We start from the raw sequence: 22244 nt of genomic DNA on the forward strand, positions 1-22244 counted from the left end.
ATTCCTAGCTCTGGAAAAAGATTGTACTGAAACTTCTTCCACTATGCTCTAAGGTGGTAACATTTTTCTGCTGTTCAAAGTTGCAGGAGAGGCTTCAATTGTACACTCTCTGAACACACACTGGGAAACTCATCAGAACTAGAAAGGGCTGCAACTGAATGTAGTGATCAAGTTCAAGTGTCTAGACCCTAGAAGTAAAAAACTTTGTAAAGGCATTACCCCTAGTTTTCAAAGGAAGGATATTGGGTGTGAAGGAACAAACTGACCAGTGAAAGACATATAAAGGAAGGATCAGTGCCTCTTTTCCCAGGAGACCCTATACATGTTTACTCCCCACCATCAAAGATGTAACCATACTAGCACAGGCTTGGTCCTAAATTTGAGGCTAAACATCTCTTTGGTTTGTTGTTTAGAGAATGACTTGAAAACAGCACTTGTAAATAGATGAGGTGTGTTAAGTTAATATGAAGAACATCTGGTATGCTAATGCAGATAAAAAGAATTGTGTTAAAGACAGACAAGTTTTGAAACCTGAAATCTTATGCATAATGAATGCAGTAATACAGTACTGCCAGGAGATAAAAGAAAGCATAACAAGGGGAAAGAGGAGGTGGAAAATGAAGAGCTAGGACTACACACCTGTGATTAATAAGAAAGCCTGCAGAAAGCACTAGGAAAAACAGCAAATGCATTAGAGGAAATGGGGATGGAACAGAGCAGTCACTTAAGGAAAAATACGTAAGGCAACTGAAGTTCCTTACAAGATTCTACAAAATTGCTAATGTTTTCCAATACTGTGTTTCTGCAGAGAGCCTTCTTAACACAAGTTTTCAGAAAAACCTAATGTCCTGGGTTTGAATGAGTGGCGGGGTTTTTGGTATCTGGGGAGGAGGCTACAGTGGTGGTCCCTGTGAGAGCTCCTTGAGGCTCCCTCGGCTCCCTGTGTGAGCACCAAGGTCACTGAAAGAACAGAGGAGGAAAGGAGGGGTGGGAGAGGTACACCAGAGCAGAGACACCCCCCCACCCCATCCTGCAGTGAGACAGCAGGGCTGCCCCTGTGCCCCCCACAGATGCACCAGGGCTGCAGCCCGCGGGAGGGACTCCGGTTGGAACAAATTTGTGGAGGACTGTCTTCTGTGAGAGGGAGACCACACTGGAACAGAGGGAAGAAGTGCCAGAAGTTCCACTGACTGCACCCTGACATTCCTGCCCCTGCGCCACTGTGGGGAGGAGGTAAGAGATTCGGGAGCAGAGCTGAGCCCGAGAAGGTAGGGGGAAGGTGTTCTCAAGATGTGGTAATGCTTCTCACTGTCCTACTCTCTCTGTTAAGTGGTGTTGTTGCTGGTGTCTGTATTAAATTTATGGTTTTTTCTTCACCTAATGAGTCTGTCTTTTGTCTGTGACCATAATGGGCAATTCATCCCTCCCTGTCCTCACCCCAAACCCCAAGCCTTTGCTTATTTTGTCCTTCCCAGAACTGGGGAGGGGGGACACAGGGATCAGTAAGTGGCTGCATGGTGGTCAGTTGCCCTCTGAGCTCAAACCACGACACCTGTTTGGTGCAAAACACACATAGCGAGGTTTACAGGAAATTGTTGCACTACACACAATGTGGCTATAAAACATTAACTGGACAAAACACTGGTGTACAGATACAAGAAGCTACAAAAACTTTAAAAATTACTCGTTCCCTATATACAAATAATTTAGTAACTCAAATTCCAACACAAAATCTTTTTGTGGGCACCAATCAAAAAATATTAATTGTATGAATTAATTACAATTATTTAATTGTACAAAGTTGGTACCTGTACTACAGTAATGCTGAGTCTGCCTACTGTACCCATTGGTCCTCCATACTGTAGCTGCTGAGCCGCCTGGGCATCCAGCTGGATTTGCTGTTGCTGCTGGGTTGGGGTAATGCGAAGAAAATCTTGAGGGAGCTCACCAACGTATACCTTAAAAAAACAAAAACAAACAAACAAAAAACCTTCAAACTTGAGTTTTCCACTTTCATAATGAAAAAGACATAAGAATATAATAAATCAAGGCTTAGCAGAAACATTCAGCAGAATTTAGTCTAGTTTTGACAGCATGAACAAAGAACTAATTAAATGATGAGACTGCCAACTCATGTAGAGAATCTTCTTATACTCACCTTCAAAAACACTATTTTCTAACATAAGCCTCTGAAGAAAAACAGGACATACAGAGCCAAAGCTGCTCTGCAGCTAAACATTTAAGTAGTCCACACAAGTCAGAGCTATCAAGTTTTACATCCTATTCACATATGACATCTGATGGCACCCAGCTCCTTCACTTATTCATCACTCATGTTGAATCTAATTATTCCTGTGGCAAGAGCACACTGCTTTCATTTGAAAGGGTCACTTTCACAATCACCTTCAAGACAGATCATAAAGAGAATGTTTCCTACGAACCAAATCCTTCAACATAACTAAGAATCCTTCACCATAACAAAGATGCCCTAATACTTTTCCAATGTTAAACATGGCTGGCCTGCAACTAACCTTGGGAACAATCTGGGGACAAAAATCCCACCATACTCAAAACAATAATGGAGGAATTCAAAAACTAGTCTATCACAAGAAAGAACTATGATGAAATATTCAAAGTAGAAATACTAGAACCACGTATGTCAATATGAATCAGCATTCACCATGTATCTTCTGTTAGCTTTACGGTAAAAGAACGGAAAGTTTCTACCTATTACTTGTCAATTCAACAACTCAGGTTGTTTCTAGGTTTTAAATGCTCAGTTAACATTATCAATAACAGTTAGAAGGATGACATCAAAACAAACTTAATAAATTTTAAAGGGCAAATAAAGTAGCATAGGAAATTTATAATTAAGCTATACTTATTTCTGTTGTCTACAGAGTTACTTACATATTTAATACAGAACTATGCATTGCATCAAGACAAAAGACAGTGCAATTTGTTATGTTGCAATCCCATGCAAGATTACTCAATTGTATATCTGGCAGATGCATGCCTACAGAACATAATTTAAGTAGTTAACAGGCCTCTAAGATATAGCTTTTGAAGATTAGACAGCACTTCACCTCAAGATTGCATCTTGAAGACAGAAATTGCAGCTCTTGCCAAATCACATTTAGTATGACTACTGCTGAGTGCCTCGGGATCCTGGCAACAGCAAGCGTTACATGCCAGAAAGGAAGTTTATCAAAAAAAGCTAAGGAGGAAGTACTGAATGCCTGCTGCTTGGCTATTGGGAGGGAAGGAGAAAAAGAAATCAGTTTTGCTTACAAGCATCTTAAAATTTTACAATTAAGATCTTAAGTAGCTTTAGTTTTTAAAAGCGGGGGGGAAAATGGGGGCAGAGAGGGAGAAGATTAAGCTGAAATATAGTGCTAATATTAAAAGAATGCTTATTTAAGTTAGGCTGGAAATTAGACAAGGAGGCCTTGTAACAGCCTTCTCTTTAGAATACATGTTATAAAAAAGGAGTTAGGTTTAAAATAAAATGTAGTCCATTCAGGAATGATTTGGCATTTACAACACAGCAGGTCCCCTCCAACCCTTGACCTCCAGGAAGTTTCCGATCTGGTATTATTAGTGTCTCTAAGAAAAGACACCATAAAGATTTCCCATAGTCAGAAGTGGTAGCTGCAGCCCAGAAGTTACACCCATACGTGCAGGCTCCCTCTGTCAACTTCTCAGAAAACAAGATAGCATATTTGTCTCCACCATCCTAACGTGGACACTGGAAAGCTTAATTCATTCACAACATAAGTCTAATATCTTTCATTTTTTAAATTTTATTTTCAGTCACCGAAATAGTGCTGCAAATTAAAATAGAAAAAGTAGCCTCTATACTGAGGTTGAAAAGGGACAAACAAAATCCACAAGTGAGACCAAAGTTTTCTTACAGCATCTAAGCCGATTTTAGGTCATACAGTTCTCACACACAAAGCTACGTTTTCATCCTGGAATTGCAGAGCAGACATACACAAAAACTGAAAACAGCTAGTGTCACTAAATTCTCAAAAGATCCAAGTGGTAAATGCCTCCAAAAGGAAAAGTGGGGGAGGACAGGAGATGCATACACTCCCATATTAAATGTTCACCTCTGACTGAGATCTGGTACACAAGTCCTGGTGATATATTTGGTAAAATATTTAGGAGATGCTTATTGAAGAAAATACAGTATTCAGTATGTTCTTATGCTAATTATCAGTTGATTGCATATTGACGGAGATGAATCAGTAGTGTGCAATCTTCTTCTCTGTAAAGAAAACAGGCTCATGTACGCCTGCCTCGAAGCATTTAAAAGCAGACACAGAATTACCACCTCCAAACCTGAATCAAAAACAAGAAGTTACATAACCAGAGATCAACCACGGTTTTTGTTTTTAAAGCAAGGAGAACATACGTGACAATCCTACTCAACACACCCACTTTAAAATGAATGTACTTCTCTCTACTATAACATTTAGGAAAGAATGTGAAATTCAAACTGCTCTGCCATTAACTGTAGAACAAAAAATTAATTCAAATTTAACATTTTATTTTTATTAGAACTCTCTTTTTAACCAAGATAGCAATATAACAATGCTGTGATAGAACTACAATTTGGAAGACAAATGTTGAGCTGGAATTCATAAAAAATATGCCTGCCTTGTAATTACTTCCTAATTAACGTGAATGACAGCACAGCATATCAAAAATACAAATTATCTAGAAACAGAATAATATTGCCCTTCCTATCTGCTCAAACTATCTAAGAGCTAGTTTTGAGGATCTTCACAGTAAAACAGTGCAGGTATAAAAATTGCATCTCAACTTCTTCAAACTGAAGGTGGTGTGATGTTCTACAGCTATTCAAGCTAATTTAGGACTAGGCTGTTTCAGTGTCACCTTCCTGTTTCTCTTCACTCCCATTTCTTGTGCAACATTAAATGGTGCCAAGGCAACTGTAAAGTACAGTAGTGGAGAGGGCTGATCAGAAGAAATGAAACAAGGGTTGGAGGTAGATGGAAGAGGAGGGCAAGTTACCAGGACCCTTACCTGGCTAACTGATCATGTGAGTATTGGTACCTACATAAGAGAGGGCAAAGGATGCAGAGCCAAGGACAATAACAAATGCCCTGACTTACAGAACCACATGCCAAGACACAAAACATTCAGGGAACTCCAACTAAGATTTTCACACTAGCAATTACCAAGAAACTCTGGTACTAGGTGTCAAGGAAGTTTCATGTTAAAGAGCTTTAAACACCCAGCTACTCAAAAATGTTCTAACCATTTTCCTTTAAATGATTTTATTGTTTGAAAGAGTGAATGAGAGAGAATTTTGAACTATTACTCTATGTTTTGCATGCTAAACAAGTTGTGACCAGATAAGATGCATCCAGATGTCCTGAAAAAGCCAGCTAATATTTTTCCCAGGCTACTTTTTATCATCTTTGATATGACATGGACATTAGAGGAAGTCCCATATAACTGGAGAAAGACAAATTTCATACCCAGCTTTCAAAAGAGCAAGAAGGATGACCTGAGTGAGGAACAACAGGCAGGTCAGCTTCATTTCAGCTGTTAAAAAATTTGTACAGCAAGTCTTTCTGGAAGCCGTTTCTAGAAATACAAAGAAAAAACACAACCAAACAAAAAACACAACCAAACAAAAAACACAACCAAACAAAAAACACAACCAAACAAAAAACACAACCAAACAAAAAACACAACCAAACAAAAAACACAACCAAACAAAAAACACAACCAAACAAAAAACACAACCAAACAAAAAACACAACCAAACAAAAAACACAACCAAACAAAAAACACAACCAAACAAAAAACACAACCAAACAAAAAACACAACCAAACAAAAAACACAACCAAACAAAAAACACAACCAAACAAAAAACACAACCAAACAAAAAACACAACCAAACAAAAAACACAACCAAACAAAAAACACAACCAAACAAAAAACACAACCAAACAAAAAACACAACCAAACAAAAAACACAACCAAACAAAAAACACAACCAAACAAAAAACACAACCAAACAAAAAACACAACCAAACAAAAAACACAACCAAACAAAAAACACAACCAAACAAAAAACACAACCAAACAAAAAACACAACCAAACAAAAAACACAACCAAACAAAAAACACAACCAAACAAAAAACACAACCAAACAAAAAACACAACCAAACAAAAAACACAACCAAACAAAAAACACAACCAAACAAAAAACACAACCAAACAAAAAACACAACCAAACAAAAAACACAACCAAACAAAAAACACAACCAAACAAAAAACACAACCAAACAAAAAACACAACCAAACAAAAAACACAACCAAACAAAAAACACAACCAAACAAAAAACACAACCAAACAAAAAACACAACCAAACAAAAAACACAACCAAACAAAAAACACAACCAAACAAAAAACACAACCAAACAAAAAACACAACCAAACAAAAAACACAACCAAACAAAAAACACAACCAAACAAAAAACACAACCAAACAAAAAACACAACCAAACAAAAAACACAACCAAACAAAAAACACAACCAAACAAAAAACACAACCAAACAAAAAACACAACCAAACAAAAAACACAACCAAACAAAAAACACAACCAAACAAAAACACAACCAAACAAAAAACACAACCAAACAAAAAACACAACCAAACAAAAAACACAACCAAACAAAAAACACAACCAAACAAAAAACACAACCAAACAAAAAACACAACCAAACAAAAAACACAACCAAACAAAAAACACAACCAAACAAAAAACACAACCAAACAAAAAACACAACCAAACAAAAAACACAACCAAACAAAAAACACAACCAAACAAAAAACACAACCAAACAAAAAACACAACCAAACAAAAAACACAACCAAACAAAAAACACAACCAAACAAAAAACACAACCAAACAAAAAACACAACCAAACAAAAAACACAACCAAACAAAAAACACAACCAAACAAAAAACACAACCAAACAAAAAACACAACCAAACAAAAAACACAACCAAACAAAAAACACAACCAAACAAAAAACACAACCAAACAAAAAACACAACCAAACAAAAAACACAACCAAACAAAAACACAACCAAACAAAAAACACAACCAAACAAAAAACACAACCAAACAAAAAACACAACCAAACAAAAAACACAACCAAACAAAAAACACAACCAAACAAAAAACACAACCAAACAAAAAACACAACCAAACAAAAAACACAACCAAACAAAAAACACAACCAAACAAAAAACACAACCAAACAAAAAACACAACCAAACAAAAAACACAACCAAACAAAAAACACAACCAAACAAACAAAAAAAAAACAACACAACCAAACAAACAAAAAAAAAAAACAAAAAAACAAACAGGGACTAGGAATAGCCAGCCTTTACCAATGCTTTAAAGATGAAAAAAGCCTAAGGAGCCCAACTGCCTTCTATAATAAGATTATTAGAATCTATGAACAACAAGGGAGCTGTAGGTATCAAAGGTGGGCCATTACAATCCAAATGTGTGGACCACTGGACGGATGAAAAACTGTCTGGATCACTGAGCTCAGATGTTGAAGTTCAGTGGTTAATGACACTGGAGGTTGGTTAAAAGCAAAGTTTCTCAGTGGTCTGTACTGACACTAACTAACATGTCTACGATTTCCCTTATCAGTAAATGGAGATGAATACAAAATGTACCCTTATCAGTTTTGAAAATGACAAAATCTGGGTGGAGGGGGGAAATGCCTGGAATACTTGAGGACAGGACCAATAACCAGAGAGACAAAAGAATTCATTAGCAGGAATCTCAAGAAATTCAACAACAAGTGCAAAGTCCTGTACCTTGGACAGAAAAGTCCCTGGCATTAGTACAGAACAGAGAGCAACTGGCAGGGCTGCAGTGCTACAGAAAAAAACATGCGGGCCTGGTGGAGAGCAAGCTAGACATGACTGAGCAGAGCACGCTTGCACCAACGAAGCCTAACAGCATACTGCACCGGATCAACAAAAGCCTAGCTGGGAGGCTGAGGAAAGTAAGTGTTTCCCTTTACTTGGCACTCATTAGACCACAACTGGAACATTGCACACTGTTTGGGGCCATGAAAAATTATAAACTTCAGGGAGTGCAGCAAAGATCCACACCATGATGGCCCGTGAAAAGGGCTGTAGCACAAGACTTGTGAGGACATACTGAGGATTTGTTTAGAGTAGAAGAAACCTAGGATGCTACACAGATTTGGTCTGCACTCAATGTAACAGAGGAATAACACTGGAAAAAGGCATAGAAACAGCTCAAAATAAGGAAACCCATGAATTCACATTAGGATCAGCATTAAGAAGAAGGATAACTGCCACTATTCCAGGAACAGACTTTTTTTTCCTACTCTTCCACTAAACAGATCTATCTTTCCTCCAAGTATTGGTTAAAAGAAAATGCCATTGGATGCAACAGAAAATAAGCCACTTAGTGCCTTAAGGTACTTTTCTTATTTGTTAGTAAGCAAGAACTTCAAAGCATTACCAATGCTGCCCTCAACATTTTCCATCAAAGGAATATGCTCCAGAGATAAAAACACAACATCTAGACTTTAATTCACAATCTGCTTAGAAACACTCAATGGCATCTTACTCCCTCAACTTTTTAAACTTCTGAAATCCAAACTGATTTCATCAATGTGTTTTTAATAAAGTTCCCACCTTCACAGATCAGGATTTTAATACTACATATAGCCACATTTTAATAAGAAACAAAATATCTAATATAATACTCAGAATTATCAACACAATTATTTTGCTGATGGGACTTTGTATTCAAAACTGCTCATGTGACAGCGTAACATAGATCAATAGTGGACAAAAGAAACAAGAACTACTTTTTTATCACCTTTGTTCGAAAAGATATAGAAGTTTTTAAGAGTCTCAAGGCAAAATTTCAAGTAAAATCAGAGGCAAAATGACTTACATAGTTAAATCACAGTATTAGGACAATAAAAGAAAAATAAACAGAAATATAGCCTTTTCATTAGAAGATTTCCAATCATCAGAACAGTGATCGTTAGGGAAATTAGGAGCAGAAATCTAAGTAGTCCTGGCTTGGTATTTGATCTAGTTTTGGAGGACCTGACATACTTGCTAATGTGGTGAATAATCACAGAGATTAATTTTGGATCTGCTTGGCTAGCTAAGGAAACACAAATATAAGGTTTTGGTGTCTCAGACTTAACCTGAAGCCTGATCAAACTGTTTATTAATACCTCTCACTTGGAAAAGGTATCATTTAGCAGCCCTTATTTATTGAGCTATAGTTTAGATTTCAAAAGTTGTTTTGTTCTCAAAAGATCACACTGTGTGAAAATACACTAATTCTACAACATCCTGAAAGCAGCCAGAGAAATCTATATTCTAGTAGAATATTTACCAGCAACAGACAGGATGAATTCCAGCTCTGTTTCATCTGAAAAACTACACACCAGTCAGATATTTTAATTACTCACCAAATAAGCATCATCACAAACTAGAAAACACTGGTATAAGAATAAGTCTGGCAACAGTATCATAGCCTATTTTTCTTTTCTTACCTGCATGAAACAACCTTGAATATTTTCTTGCCTGGTCAAACATAAAGAGACAGAACTGTTCTCTTCAGCACTGAAGAGAAAATGTTTCCCAATCCTTTAGCACCTTTTAGTGGCTATTCATTTGTAATGCAGTTGTATATATAGAAACAAGTAGAATTCTACCTTTCACTCTAGAGAGAATTAAGAAAGGCTGGCATGTACCATATCAATACCCTCACCTGTGGATGGCAGCTTAATATTGCACTATTTATCCATTCATTTGAAAACATTCAAATCTCTAAGGTGGCTAAGACAAGGAAGAAAAGCGTGAACAACAATAGGAACACCTAAGAAAAAAAAAAAGCAGAAAGCCAAAGTTGTATAAGATGAATCATCATAAACCTTTCCATTTGTCATGCTAAATCAATTTTTAAGTAACAAGAGAGATTATACAGGAGTACCCAGATAATTCTAAAGTAAGACACATCCAGAATAATAACATTCTAAACACTGAGATACAGTTCCTTTAAAACATTTAACAAAGACTAGGTAGTTATGATATTCAAACATCTGCAAGATTACAGCCATGTCCACGAAGGTTCTCATTAAAATCCTATCTCAATCCAGGAAAAGGATTTCACGAAGCTAAAACAAACACACACTGAAAGTACTCCACTCAATATCAGCAAGCATCACAGGCAAGTAAAACTTCTCTCACAAAAAATAAAGAACTGCCACTCCTTTCAGAGATGGAAATATCTGCACAATTTCATCTCTCTGCAAATTAAGACTGCAGTCAGGCCTTACTGTTCAGCTTTAGCCAAACCACTCAGTTTGTTACCAGTTCCTTCTATCCCTTCTCCCACAACAATTCCCTCAACCTCCCCAACCTTCTCCAAACATAAACCAGAGGATAACTTGACCTGCAGTTACTTTAAAACAAAACCTGACTGTTTTACAGGTATTCATATTATTTTGAGCTTTTTTGAGTAAAGCTTGTCACATACTGACAGAATTGTATTTGGGTGCATACACACCATCAACTCTCAAACACGAAGCCTCTGGGGATAGCAAGTACCTAATTCGCCAGATTCAACCAGAACAGCAGTCGTCATCTTTTCATGGTGCCATCAACAGACAAGAAAAAACTTAATCCACTTTTTTACCTTAATTCTCCACTTAAAACTTTTATTTCAACAACAGAACCATCATCACGATCCATCGTAAAACGAATCTATTCTGGAAGACCAGACAAATAAGGCATTTTAAGTAATTAAAATGATGTTCATATAATACTACTGTCATAAGATATAAACAGACAGCAATGTAGTTTTTCCAAGATTAGCAGTTTAATAATTCATTCCTCTGGTCTTTCCTCAAGGTTGCATAGACACACCAAAAAAATAGCTGTTTCCAGGAAATAAGACGCAGCGGTTTCAACCGATTGTTCAAGAAAATCTTACTTCACCTGAAAAACAACACTGTACTGCCAGATACTCCCAGATCCTTCCAGCCAGGAAGCACACATCAGTCGAGAGCTGATGTTATGCCACAGTTCTAAACCGCACAGCAGAACATTCCAGTGCGGGGCAAGATTATTCCAGGGCAAAACGAGTAACACATTCCCAATAAACTCCCAACGTTAACTGCCGGAAGATCGTTAAATCGGTTCTAAGACTGGTCAGTCCCGCCCCCCCCAGCACACACGCCTACATGCTACCGCCGAACGCCTTCCAGTCCGTTTCACGTTCCAGCAATTTCAGAGACAGTTACCCGAATCTCCCCGGCCGACTCACGAAACCGGAAAGCTTTACTCTGCTTCTAAATGAAAGAGGTTTAGCTTTGGTTTCAAGACGTTGCCCTCCGTGGAAGGCCCTGGGACACAGGACGGGCAGAACAGCCTCTTCGAGCCCTCCCCGCCCCACAGCAAGGAGACAGCCCTCCCTTCCCCCGCCCCGCGGGAGAAGCCTGACGCCCGCCACGGGTCGGAGCGGGGAGGGAGCGGGAGCCGGGGGGAACAGAAGTGCAGGACTAGGTGGGTCCCGGCCGGGCCCCGCAGCCCGGTGCGGCCGCAGGAGCTCACGGGGACACCCCGCACCCCGCCGGCAGCACTCACCGGGCCCCGCTGAGTTGTCACGGTGGTCGCCATAGCGCCTGCCTTACGCCGAGACCCTTTCTTCTCCTCCTCCTCTCCCCTACCCCCCTCCTCCTCCCTTCCGGCCGTGGCCGTTACTGCGCCAACAGCCGCCGCTAACCGTCCCTCCGCGCGAGGCTCCCGAGTCAGCTGACCCCGGCCCCGCCCCCGCGCGGGGCGCGCCCGCAGCGACGCATTCCTCCTCACCCCCCCGCCATTCTGGCGAGTTCCAGCGCCGCGCCGTGCGCATGCGCCAGAGGGAGAGCGGCGCCCCCCCGCGTCCCTCCCGCCCCGCGCATGCGCCCAGCTACTGACAGGGAAGGAATGGGAGGGGGGAAGAGCGGAGCCCCTCTGGCGCATGCGCTCTGCTGCTCTGCGGCCGCCGCAGCCGAGCTGCTCGCTGGGGGGGGGGTGGGCGCCGCGCTCGGTAGGGGGCGCCGCGGTGCTGGGGTGGAGGCGGGGCGGGGCCGGCGCCGCGGGGCGACATTTTGGGGCCGGGGGTGGCCCGCTGAGGGGGTCGGTGGGGGGGCCGGGGTGGGTGTTCTGCCAGGGGCTATCACACAAGGGCTGTTCCCCTTTCCTTGCTTTGCCTGTCCTCGGGACAACTGGCCCGGTGCTGGTGGTTTTCCAGTGTGGGGGGGGAGATGGTGACCTCCTTCAGCTTGCTGAGCAGTTGCAGCCCTTCCCAGAAGAACAAAAGCAGCTTTAATATTAATTCGAGTGCTGCTTTGGGAGGTAAAATCTGATCGTTTCAAAGCCTACTTAAATAACATAATTGTTTCCTGTTAGGATCCGCTGAACGAATTTAGCCCTTAATTAAAATTCTAGTGCAGATTTTGGCAGCTGGAAATAGAACAGTGCAATTAGGAACGCTCCAAATATAGCACCAGCTTTTTTTTTTTTTTTCCACGCTACCCTAACATCTACTTGGAGTGGGAACAGCCTCATCTTTTTACTTGTTTCTTGATACTCTGAAAGATGAGTGCTCCAGGATGTAATTGATTGGGAGCCATTGAACCAATACAGATGATGCCAGCTGAAAGTCAACAGCCTGCTCAAGAGAAAGGCTGCAATGTTCTGTCTTACCCCTACCAACAGTTCCTCTGCTGGAAGCAGAATTCAGGTCACCCTACAAAACCACTGAAGAAGCAAATCGTCCTTCCCTGGTTCCTACCACTAGAAAAGAAACCAAATCTGGAAAGACACAGATTTTCTCTTTAAAGAGAAGGGTAAATTCATGCCCTTATTTTTTCTCTTTTTTTTTTTTTTTTTTTTTTTCTTTATAATTTAAGTCTCCAAACAGTTTCTTGGCATAGGGTTTTTTCACAGGGAGAAGGGGTTAAGTTTCTTGGAGGAAGCTAAAGAGACTAGGTATTTTTTTTTTAATTGCTTCTTACCTAGACCTTTCAGCAGAGAGAGTGCATTATGCAAGGGGCAATGCAATGTAAAATTAAGCTAAGTGATTAAGAATATTCAGCACTTATGACGTCAGATACATGCTCTGTACGTACAAAGCTTGTGTACTGATACATTATTTTATAATAAATGCTGTCCAGATGTAGCCTCTTTCAGGAAACTCTTAATTTCTGTATATTGTATGTACGTGAAACAGTTTCAATAATTAGAAGTTTCTTGAGCCAACATGGTTATAACAGTAAGTAAATGATATACAGATAACGGATGAAGATCAGTGCTTATCTCCGTAATTACAATCTTGACATCATGAGGGCAGGTTGGAGATAAAAGAGTGTTAAGAAGCCTCGTTGCTATTCTTATGTCTGTAACCACAGAGCTAGGAAATTAGTTTTAGCTAATTCAAGCGCAGTTAGTGTTACTTACTGTGGATTTCATTCAAAGACCTGGTCTGGTCACAACAGTTTCAAAGAGATTAGATGTGAAAAAACATTATTGTCTCTGTAAAATCTATATCAACAGAAAAAAGTAGTAATACTAACCCAGAGATTCTTGAGATATGTTTTCCTCATAGATACACAGTGACTAGAACTAACATTGTGCCTTCCTGACAGCACCACCATTTTCTAATGGCATCTTTTATTTTCCTGCTTTATTATGATTCCCAGGAAATCCACATAGAATCTAATCGCTTATTTTGAATCTATACAGTAAAGGATCTGTTATTAAACAAGCCCCCGCTGTCCCGAGGGTAAATGAGTATCTGAAGGTGGCCTGGAAACTCTACAAAAATACCGGCTTTGCCATCTGGTGGATATCCACAAGAACAGCAAGTAGCCTTCGACGAGGAGAGGCAGGTGGTTTTGTTTCCCCAAGTGCGATATCACCACAAATGGGGAGCACTGGTGCAAAAACATTAGGCAAGGCATCTGATGTCAGCCTAGTAATTAAAGTGGGAATGTAAGCCATGGGAAAGGTGAGAGAACAAAAGACATAAAATGCTATTATCTGCAACATATGGGCATCATTAAAAAAAAGGTTGAAAGGTAATTAAAGAAGCTATAATGACAATAAATTGCATTTATCTTGAAATAAAAAATTAGATGTCAGTTTCTCCTGTATCAGTCTTTCATCCTGATTCCTAGTCTCTTCTCTGTTCTTCCCAGTTCTTCATCTGTCCCTACCAGAATCTCCCCTACCTAAATCTGCCCCATTTTTCTGTTGCCTCATCTGTTCTTTCCTAAATGCTTCCACTCCTTTTGCATCTCCTCTCCATCCTCTTTTTTATTTTGACACTGTTTCATCTTCTACATTTTCCTATTTAACTTTGCTTCCTATAGATTTGTTGTAATCCCCCTATTCCCTGAAATTTCACCGGGAGCTTTCTGTTCACATTTTTTGTAACCACATCTCCTTGCTCCCAGCTACTGGCTGGCTAAGAGGCAACGCACATTTCTGAGCTCTGCATGCTGCTTCCCCAATAGCAGGCCAAATGCCACAGATGACTGTTACCTTTGCTGAAACCTTTGCCTGGTGGGGTCACTAATATGGTTTATTTTCAGTAAGCATTTGCCTATTTTTATGAAATTTCCAAGAGCTTAATATCTCTGAAGACATTAAGTAAAAATTGATTGAAATGGGACAGCAGGTTGGAGAGGTGTAGTGACAATCAAATACAGGTCCACATAGTGTGGTGCTTGAAAATTATCAAACAGGCATTGCTCCCTGGGCTGGCTCCAGAATCTGAAATTGTAGATCCCACCTATGCATTTCTTCATAAAAGCATAAATTAATGTCTCATGGGGGAAGGGGGAGAAGAAGGAGACTAACGCACCTGATGCTGTCCTCACTGAAGTACAGTTACAGCAGAATTCCTGCCAAATCAATTTTGTGCTTGTTCACAAAACCAGAAGGGACAATTCAAAGGCTGAGGAGAGTCTGATGCTATGAGGGGAGTAAGGGGACATTGAAGCTCGGTGGGATAGCATCTAACTTTTGATAGATATTTATTTAGCACTCATCCTTGGGGTCTAACTCTAAAACTGAAACCTGTCAAATCTACAAAACTGCAAACAGCAGTAATTGGTGTGGCGAGAGGACTACATTTGTACCTCTTTAATAGTGTCCTTGCAAGAAGGTCAAGCCTCCCAGTTCATTTAGGTAAGACAGGTAATAGAATCCTTCATTTAGGAAGTGAACTTCAAACTGTTTGTTAGCTGATCTGTTTCCCAGGGAAGGCTCATAAATGAATTGGGAAGTTGTATTTTATGCTGTTTTTTCTGTCAATAATAAGTATCTGTCATGATACTGGGGGAGTTTCACAATTATTTAAACCGCCTTCGTTTATTGCGGCTTACAAAGACACTGAGGTCACAGAAATGTGTTTTAAAATGCACTCTTAGCTGAACTAAAGCGGGTGCATGAAAGCAGAGTAACAAATCAAGGTTGTGATTTGTTTAGTTCAGAGCTATTAATCTGGCCCTGCAGAGACTGAAGGAGGATCTCACAGCAAATTAGAAAAACAGGCTTCAGGTTAAGTTTTGTAGGTGTTACCAGCACACAAGAATATTGTGGGATGGCTGTGCATCACTTATATCACTGGCTTGGGTCTCGGGCAAGATCAGCCCTTTTCACCGTGTCCTCTTAGGACTCTTGATGCCACACAAAGGTACAATTCTGTTGCATGGAAAAAAGCATCTTCTGGAACATGCAGAGCCCAATTCCACCATCATTTCTTATGCAGTCTCCCAGACCTGACTAGAAGTTAATAGCAGTCAAGGGTGTCAGGAGAGGAGGCCAAAGGTATCTGTGCTCCGTGGATCCAGCCCATACCAGTGTGTAAGTGCAGAATAATGAGAGGCATGTTGCAGGCTTCAAGCTACAGAAAAGCCCTTGGAGTCCCAGTGTGCCGAGCACAGCTTCTCAGCATGTATGTGGTGTGGCCTTATATTGGTGCTGGACACAGCACAAAACACAAAACAACAGAGTGCAATGGTAATCTTTTGTTCGTGGTACCAGCTCAAGCTTGGTGATGTACAACAGAGCTGAAACAATAATGGAAATCCCAGATGGCATTCACACTGGCTGTAACAAACAATAATTTCCACTTCAATAGTATGCAAGGTACTCACAGTGCACTGCAAACTTTAATTAATCCTCACAGTCCAATTGGGATGCAGCAGGATTACATCCCTCATCATGAGGGGAAGATAGCTCCAGCATGACACATGGCAGCTCTGTACAGCACACGTTACCCAGGAATATCAGCCAGGATGCACACTGCACTGAAACTACAAGGGAATTCAACTGGATAGACTGAAGAGAAAGAATGAAATAGAAACTGAAGCTCAAGATCAGCGTTGCATCCCTCCCAACACCAGGCCATGAAACAGAGTCATTAAACAGCAGGCAACTTACCACCATTGCAACCACCACATAATTTCATACTCCAGGGTTATAGGTACTGATTGAGCTAGATGAGTATTGGCAAAAGTGCTGTTCAAGCAATAGCGGGGGATTCTAGCAGAAAAGCCGAGCGCTGCCGAGCCGCTAATAAGTGGCTGTTCTTCAGTCATGCTGCACTTGAAATAGCTTTCCAACAGAGGAAAAGCAAATTCTATTGGCTTCAACACCTGGTTGAGCAACTTAATAAGGACAAAATTGAAAGTTAGGGCTGAATCATTATTTATTTTATAACTACATCTTCATCACACAGTCCACTCCAAAATGGGAGTTATTTCATTTCAAATCAAGCTTGTGCCAGGTTTTTCTGCAGGCTCATTCAGCACAGAGGTGAGGAGAAGGTTCCTTGAAAACAATTTCAGACAGCAGCTGCTTCAGAGGAGGGGAGCAATCTGCAATCATAGGAAGATTTTTTCCCTTTTCTCCAGTTCCACCATGCATTTCCCGAATTGTGTTTCTTAAGTGTACTTTTAATGCACCAGGAAAATTGTAGCAGTGCAAAGACTACAGTGTTATTTGGGTAACATGTTGATTTTCAGACAGCACTTCAAAAGAGATGAGCAAACAGTTATGAGAGCAAAATATCTGTCCTGTCACAATGGGCACAAAAACCAGCTTGTTCCTCTCACTGAAATTACCTTTTATGTATTTGAGAACTGCTATTGTTCTACCTCTGAGTTTTCTTTCCTCTGAAGTTCAGCTGTTCAGATAAATGTCAGTCTAAACCCAATACCTTCAGCCTGCCTTTTATGAAGCCTGATAATTGTTGTTGTCTTCCTCTGTCTTCTTCCCAATAGGACCATACCCTTCTTGAATTATCCAAAATTGGACACAGCATTCCAGCTGGGGCACGGACAGCTCCAAACAGAGCTGAGGAATTACTGAGGAAAATGTTTTGTAGGTGATAACACTGGCTATAAATTGCAGTAAGTGTTTGCCTTTTTTACAGCAGCATAACATTGTTTACTCCTGTTCAGCCTATGATCTTTGTTAACATCCAAATCTTTTCCTGTCATGCTGTTACTTAGCGTGTAATTCCTCACCTTATGTTTTTTGCAGTTCATTGTTCTTGCCTAAGTGTGGTGACCTGCTTGTTTTTGTTTAGTTGTATCCTCTCAACTCCTCCTGAAGTTGTTTTACAGTGTATACCTGTAATGTTTGATTGGCAAAAATACCTCCCCACAGTAATTGTGAATAAATTATCATATATGTTTATTTAAAAATAAGATGCTGTCTTCTTGAGAGAGAAGCCTAGCCAAGGAAAACTTCACATCTTTTTTATTGAATCGGATTATCCTTTTTTTATCTAGATTATTTTCAAACAGGAGAATTCCCTGCTGCCTCATTTTTAAAAAAGACAGGATTCAGAAGTTGTTATTTGAAAATAAAGACAAAGGCAACTTAGATTTTGGCATTCTAGTTAGTCTCACAGAAGGAGAACGTGCAGCATTCTCAGTCGTGATATCCGTATTTGTACCTAGTACCATGCCAGTCTATGAACAGATATTGTAGGAATTCTCTTTGTGTGCTGTACAATTTTCCATGTATTTATTTCATTTTCTCCTCTCCTCTCCCCTCCCCTCCTCTCCCTCTCCTCTCCCCTCCCTCTCCCCTTCTTTCCCCTCCCCTCCCCTCCCCTCCTCTCCCTCTCCTCTCCCCTCCTCTCCCCTCCTCTCCCCTCCCCTCCTCAGAAAATCAGTATGTAGACAAATGAAGGAATTGTTTTTGTCTGTTCACCAAATTTCCCCTCACCAAAATATAAATTAAGACACAGAAGGAGAGAAATGATGAAAAATAAGAGTGAAATGACATGGGAAGAAGTCACAACTTCAAGAAGTTAAGGATATTATGTTAGAGAAATGCTAACAAGCCCAAATTTTTTCAGATTTTTTTCCAAGTACTTCATACTCAATTTCCATTTGATCTAATATTTTGTGTAGGCACAAGTAATGGAAATGTGAATCTATGCTCAACATAACAAACATTTCCTGCTGGTTCAGGTAAGGTACAATTCCCCACATGCACTGTAATGGGCAGAAATTCTTTCTCTCCCACTCCATCCACGGGAAGCAAACATTGCTCTTGTGCCTTCTCAAGTTCATTATAGAAATCTTCGCTTATATGCAGCAAAATATGGTTTTTCTCATTTGTAATTTAGCTAATTTGTTGCTCCTCCTCGATAACAAGATACACATGCAAATCAATATGCTATCACTCTCCTCTCTCCAACTGCTCTTTTTTACAGCATAAGCACCAGTTTTGTGTGTATGAAATGACTGAAGGGAGAAGGGATTCTGCAAGTTAAATGTCATACTTTCTCCTACTGGGTACTTCAATTTTATAGATATTAGTTTTTATAATTAACAGTGAATATTATGAGGACTCCATGATAATTGTGCCTTTCAATAGCGATATTTAGCAGGTTCTTTCTCTGGTTGGCTGTCTCTCTACATCTTTATGTTTGGTGCCTAAGTGCCTGCAAGGAAATCATTATTTTCTGTTAGATGTTTAATCACAAGCCTTGCAAGGAAATTTACTGTTTTCCAAACAGTGCAGAACTAACTTCATTACCACCTTGACATGCTAGATACACTTGTCAGCTCTAGAGTCCCATCTTTTTAAAAGTCCCTAGCTTGTATTCCCTTTGGAAAAGATTATTTTCAAATAATACAATAGCCTGACTTACTACTTCCATCTTTTCTCCAGAGCCTTTCTGGCTGAATGTGACAGGTTACGGGGAACAGGGTAAGTTGCACAGAAATACATTTGGCACCTGCACCGAAAGGATTCTTAGACGTCCTGGCTCTGGTTTCTTTGTGGTCAGATCCTCAGCCTCCTTTGAAGGCAGCGCTGATGTACAAAGCGGGTCTGGAGCTCCATCCAGGGAGGGACAGCACTTTTGCTTCTCTGCAGAGCTGCCTTACCTCAGCCTCACAGAAGTCAATAGCAGCTGCAGGAGTAGAGCACCTCTGAAAATGCAGCACATTTGTCAACTTTTTAGTGGGTTTCTTCAACCTCAACGTTGTTAGGGCACTGGAGACAGTGCTGAGGAAAAGCAATTAGATACTGAGTCAGCTGTGGGTTCTGAGTTCTCAAACATCTGGACTGGATGAATATACCTCTGTAGCTAAGTATTTCAAGCATTTCCTGACTCCTACTTCTGTTCATTGATCATTAGGTGTCACCATATAAGATGTCACCTTACCGTTCAGTCACACAAGTATCTGAGTGAAGAACAAAATTAATTTTCTTCTTACAAGGGAGACTTCTAATGAGGTATTGGTTTTGTGTTTAAAGCAAACTGCTTTAAACACAAGAGCAATATTCATCTTGTTAGACTTGGCTGAAGATCTAAGTTCAGTTTCCATAGGCTTTATGATCTCAGTAAGTAATCTGATCTTGCCCCACTGCCTCTCCACTCCCAAACAAGGCGGTATTAACACACCTGTTGTGAGTTACAATTCTGCATGCTCAAGGGCAGGATTTCTGTGTCAATAAACACGCACAGAGTGTTTAGCAAAAAAAGGTCCTTTTGGTCAAGGTCTTCAGCACTTACTGCAATATGCAATATACATACTGTAATTTACAGGAAGAAATCATAAACCCAATATTTAAAGAGTGTACTTAATTTCTTTCTGGCTGCTGAAAGACTGGAGAAAGACTTAGAAAAAATTGAAGTGTGTTTTAAGATACATGACACGTGGGTGGTGTAATCACTGGTGCCACAGGGGAGCTGCCAACAGGCTCCTTCATTACAATCAGCAGGTTGGGTTTCCCCTGTGGCCAAAGGGTATGTGCTGCACACCACAGGCCTGTACACCAAGCTGAATGTACAGCGCAGCACAAGCCTGCATCTTCTCAGGTCAACTGTTTGGTGGATCGCTAACTGGTTAACGTACAGTGGTCTTCCAGTTAGGTTAACTGCAGAAGTATGTGTGCATGTGAACCCTCGTGAGTCCTCATCTACACCTCAAGCTGTCTGCAAGACTGCACGTGGAAAGAATGAATGCCCGAAAATGTAACGAATCGAAGAGTGAAAATTAAATGAGGCAGGTAAGAAAAGCTAGTTTTCATCATCTTTGTATGTAAAGTTTTCAGATTAAGAAAACTGCTGTTTAAAAGCAATGAATTGCTGCTGTAAGTGTGGTTTTAACTAAAGTTGTAATAAACTGTAAAGAAAGCAAAAGTTTGTGTAACACACATATAACATATCTATATAATCCATATGCTCACATACCTGTTTCAAGTCACTTCTTGCTTGGCTTCCCTTCTGCTGCTTATAGCATTGTGTAGCAACTTTCTGGCACATATGGTGTCTTCAACGCAAAGGTGTTGTCATCTGACTGTAATTGTACAGATTTCCCCTGCAGGAATTCAGCCCTACAGCTATATTCAGAACATGAAAAAATGTGTGAATTAAAAATATGACTTTGCTTTTTTTGGTGATAAACAAGCACATAAATTTCTCTCTTTTTTTTTTTTTTTTTTCTTTTTTTTTTTTTTTTTTTTTCCCCTTAAAATAAAGACGGGAAAGACAGAAACATCATAGGATTATCTGAACCTTCTATACATCATTCATAAAGACTGCAAATTTTATAAAGGACAGTGCTGCATATGTGGTTTTTTGCCTCATTCTGGCTCTTTATCTGTGGTTTAACAGAAAAACCTTATATGACCTGTAAATACTGCTACTGAAACAGGTTACCAAAAACTGAGAGAGATTTGTTTTCTCTCTGTGCAGAATTAACCACATATTTATGTGTTACGTGAAGGAACAATTTTATACTGTAAGTACATTTTGAAGCTGCAGTGCTGCCGTTGTCTCCTTCAGAAGCCTCTAAAGGTTTATGTAAGCCACCCTCAGATTTCATGTGTGGTATGCATACAGGACAGCAGCTGAAGCTGGTTGAGAAGATCTGCTGAAAAATGAGGGCAACGAAGCTACCTACTCCACTGCAGACTTATCTTCCGTGACTCTTCTCAGGACTTATTTCTGGAACCCTTTCTCTGTGACCATGTTTGCTTTTTAACTTTCACCCCACTGAATGTTTGTTTTTCTCATAGCTTTTCCTGTGGCACTGGGCAACAAGAATTAAGTAACATCAGTCTGGCTTTGCACAGCTGCAGTTGCCAATGAACTGCCAGGTAATACAGTTCAGACTACCTTGGCACAAATATCCCCTTACAGGCAGTTCACCTCTCATTGTTAGTATTACCCAATAACAATAGTACTTAAAGGTCTTTATTTAAATTGGGTTCTAATTGTAGCAGGCATTTTATCTGCTTAAACCATTTTTATGTGTACATAAACTGTTCTGACTGCTGATGTTGATCCAGGTTAAGAGATTCCTACCCTCAGCCTTTGCCACAACTGCTTCTCTTTTGCCCCCTCCACTTTGCTCTTTCAATGATTTATCATTCCCTCCCTCACTTCTGTAGAATTATTCTAGTTTAAAACAAGCAAACAAATGAATACTCTCATGTATGAAAAGAAACACATTACTTAGTATTACTGCCTCATTATTCAGTTGGGGAACCAAGATACAGAGAGACTAAGTGACTTGCCTGAGGAAACAGAGTAAGGATGCAGGAAGAAAATTTAGTTCCTCTGAGTCCCAGTTCAGCATCTTA

General features: G+C 40.1%; 1 protein-coding gene across 3 annotated transcripts in view; it reads right to left on the reverse strand.

The window, feature by feature from the left end:
- The window catches only part of LOC104358737 (toll interacting protein), a 30768-nt gene extending 18883 nt beyond the window's left edge, over positions 1-11885 (reverse strand). The window contains exons 1-2 of one of the 3 annotated variants that reach the window (XM_042785252.1): positions 11721-11884; positions 1809-1958 (exon numbers count right to left, since the gene is read on the reverse strand). In XM_042785252.1, coding sequence (XP_042641186.1) covers positions 1809-1958; positions 11721-11753 — 183 coding nt within the window. In that variant the 5' untranslated portion in view covers positions 11754-11884. Of the gene's footprint in view, positions 1-1808; positions 1959-11720 lie in introns of all 3 variants that reach the window. The other 2 variants (XM_042785253.1, XM_042785254.1) reach the window with 2 other exon arrangements.
- Positions 11886-22244: the final 10359 nt, after the last annotated feature.

Source organism: Tyto alba, unplaced genomic scaffold (assembly GCF_018691265.1).
Source record: "Tyto alba isolate M040663 unplaced genomic scaffold, T.alba_DEE_v4.0 Super-Scaffold_8, whole genome shotgun sequence".
In the NCBI taxonomy this organism is placed as follows: Eukaryota; Metazoa; Chordata; class Aves; order Strigiformes; family Tytonidae; genus Tyto; species Tyto alba.